This window comes from Cyprinodon variegatus, unplaced genomic scaffold (genome assembly GCF_000732505.1).
Source record: "Cyprinodon variegatus isolate N-32 unplaced genomic scaffold, C_variegatus-1.0 Scaffold771, whole genome shotgun sequence".
NCBI classification, from domain to species: Eukaryota; Metazoa; Chordata; class Actinopteri; order Cyprinodontiformes; family Cyprinodontidae; genus Cyprinodon; species Cyprinodon variegatus.
In genome coordinates, this window is record NW_015151224.1 from 225,138 (window position 1) to 227,923 (window position 2,786).

The 2,786-nt window shown below is 34.7% G+C and overlaps 1 protein-coding gene across 2 annotated transcripts in view; it reads right to left on the reverse strand.

Moving 5' to 3' along the window:
* Nucleotides 1–587: 587 nt before the first annotated feature.
* The window catches only part of mrps17 (mitochondrial ribosomal protein S17), a 3,743-nt gene continuing 1,544 nt past the window's right edge, over nt 588–2,786 (reverse strand). The window contains exons 1-2 of one of the 2 annotated variants that reach the window (XM_015396000.1): nt 2,590–2,735; nt 588–1,055 (exon numbers count right to left, since the gene is read on the reverse strand). In XM_015396000.1, coding sequence (XP_015251486.1) covers nt 738–1,055; nt 2,590–2,712 — 441 coding nt within the window. In that variant the 5' untranslated portion in view covers nt 2,713–2,735 and the 3' untranslated portion in view covers nt 588–737. Of the gene's footprint in view, nt 1,056–2,589; nt 2,736–2,786 lie in introns of those variants that run through there. The other variant, XM_015396001.1, reaches the window with a different exon arrangement.

Consider the following 2,786-nt stretch of genomic DNA (forward strand, 5'->3'; position numbering starts at 1 on the left):
TATACACATATATACGTGTATATATATAACTGGTGGCTAATGGCTTCCTGGCAGCTTCACGCTTGATCCTTCTCAATTCATGGAGTTATTTTGCATGTTCTTTTTTCAACATGCTTCTTGTGCCCCTGTTGGCTATTTGCCATGAACCGCTTGATTGTGCAATGATCCCGCTTTAAAAGCTTGGCAATTTCCAAACTGCTGCACCTCTCTGAAAGACATCTGACAACTTTTTTTACTTATCAGAGTCTGTCAAATCTCTTTTCTGACCCATTTTGCCAAAGGAAAGGAAGTTGCCTAATTATTAAGCACACCTTATATAGGGTGTTGATGTCATTAGGTCACAGAACATGCCATGTAAAAAAAATCTATTTATATTTTATTTTATCACATAATGCGATGTAAAAAAAATAATAAAGCTGTACATTAGGCAAAATGATTTTTAAATTGGTTTTGAATTTTCCATCTACTGTTCACTTCTTTTGTTGATTATTGACACAAGACTTTTAACGTCATCAAATTTGGATTAAAATCTTTTAAGACTTCCTAGTATATGGTGGTTCCAGAAAACTGCAAAAAAATTTATTTTCATTTTAATTTTATTGCAAAACGTTCCATTCTTTTTTCTTGTTTCTCGCATATACAGTGCAGCCACACACATACCAGTTATAAACTTATATTTTTTATCCACTCTTAAAGGGAAGACATTAGAGAACAACATAAAAGTAAATGTTTTTCGTTCATGTTGAAGGAGTTTGTACAGACGGGGATTCAGTTCCAGTGGAGGCTGCGGAGATGTTGAGCTCTTTAAGTTTTTCTGAAAGTGAAGTCGTCTCGTCGAGCAGAAGGTCAGAAAGAGGCTCCACAAACTCTGTTCCTGCCACACTTTTTCCAGTGAGAGGATCAACCACCCGACCCACTTTGTACACGATCTCAGAAAGTTCATGCTTCACGTGTTTGGATCTCGCCTCAGGTAGAGCCTTGAGGAGGACGATATCTCCCACAGTGCACTGCTGCAAAGCATCATGGGCAAAGTAGGTCTTTCTTTTGTTGTAGTACTACAAAGAGAAACAACAGATGCATTTATTTACCTTTGATTGCATAGTGATATTCACATATATTCCAGACTTGAAACTAATTTGTTAAGCATAAAACAAGCTCTTTATGAAATCTTAGTAGCTATAAAGCTTTTTATTAAACCAACTTTCCTTTGATTTTGGTCAATTTGATTATTTTCCTGTTTATTAATAAAAACAAAACAAAACCAAGAACTCAAATTATTTTTGTTAAACAAACATCTCAGCAAACATCATGGATTTTGATAAACGTTTTATCAGTTTATTTATTTGAAAAGCATTAAAGGTCAGAATTACAATATCAAGTCAGATCTAAAAAGAACAAAACAACAACTACAATTGGGGAGGCATCAGAAAAGGCCTGATTAGTACTGCTCTGAAATAAAACGCTTCTGTCAAATTTTATAGGATGCAGATTAAGTTTATTGTTTAAAAGAAAAACAAAATGTGTTCTTAACATTTAATAAATGCTAATGGAAATATAAATAACTATATAAAAACAACAGCTAAAGGTAATAATACTGACTCTGTTAATGTTTCCTTCAATGTTGTTGTTTTTTTTACAAGAGTCCGACTCTGGTGGCATCAGTCATCCTCTATGCTGTAGTTTGTTGGCACAGTTGCTCATCTACACTAAGAGGAACAGATTGCTTCCAAAAGACCAGACAGGTAGCAAGGGACTTCAAAAATATGAGATGTAGGATACTCATAGAATGCGGTACATAGGTAAAGGACTAAGAGTGGCATTAACTTTCATTCATTAAAAGGATACAAAGTAAAGGTGGCTGTTATTACTATTGATCCATACAAAGTGGACAAATGCAAAATACAGGGTAAATAAACAAGCGTTTTTATTTTCTATATAGGTAACTGATGGTTGCCTCAAAATTGTAATGAATGAAAATGTAAGATCATTATGCAGCATTTTTCAAAAGTATGTAACAATAAAGCCTTGAGGCAAACAATAAATAACCACCATGATTCTTTTATGTGAAAATCTTAAGCTGAAAGCTTCTTTTGGGTTGTTGATGACTTATATTAAACAAGCTCATCAGTGAGGCCAGTTCTGCTCAGGGATGTGATCACAGGGACACTGGAAAATACCAACACCCTCAACCCATCTATGACGTTACAGAGCTGAAGAGCTCCTCCAGTTGAAAGACGCAGATCTTTCCTCATAGCAGCTGTTAAGGTCACTGCCTACAACAAACTAAATATGATGTTTACATACAGGCTGCTACTTATAGATTTCCTTTTTTTTTGTTAAACCTTTTTGTTTTATGCATTTATACATGCAGATTTTGTACACTTTAAAATTTCCCTAAATGCACATAACATTTGATCTACATGTGCAATTTTAATTAACAGTATTTTTTCTTCTGCTTTAAAACTCATTCCCTTGTTGTTTGCCGATAGTCTTGAATTTCCTCACTGCGAAACCAAAGATTATCTTTTTGACTCCATCTGTTTTGTTTTTTGCACAGGTTTCAGCTCAAACTACTATTTATAGATTTACCTTCAGCAGGTAGGGGTCCAGCACCAGTCTAGTTACTCTAACTTTGGCAGTTTTCTCCATCTTGGTCCCAATTACTTTACCGATGATCCATTTAGCATGGACTGAAGCCTTTTTAGCTGACATTCTGCTCTCTGTCACTCAATCCTGAGAGAGAAAAAGAAAAATATTAACAAACATGACTTTTACCAACACTTTAT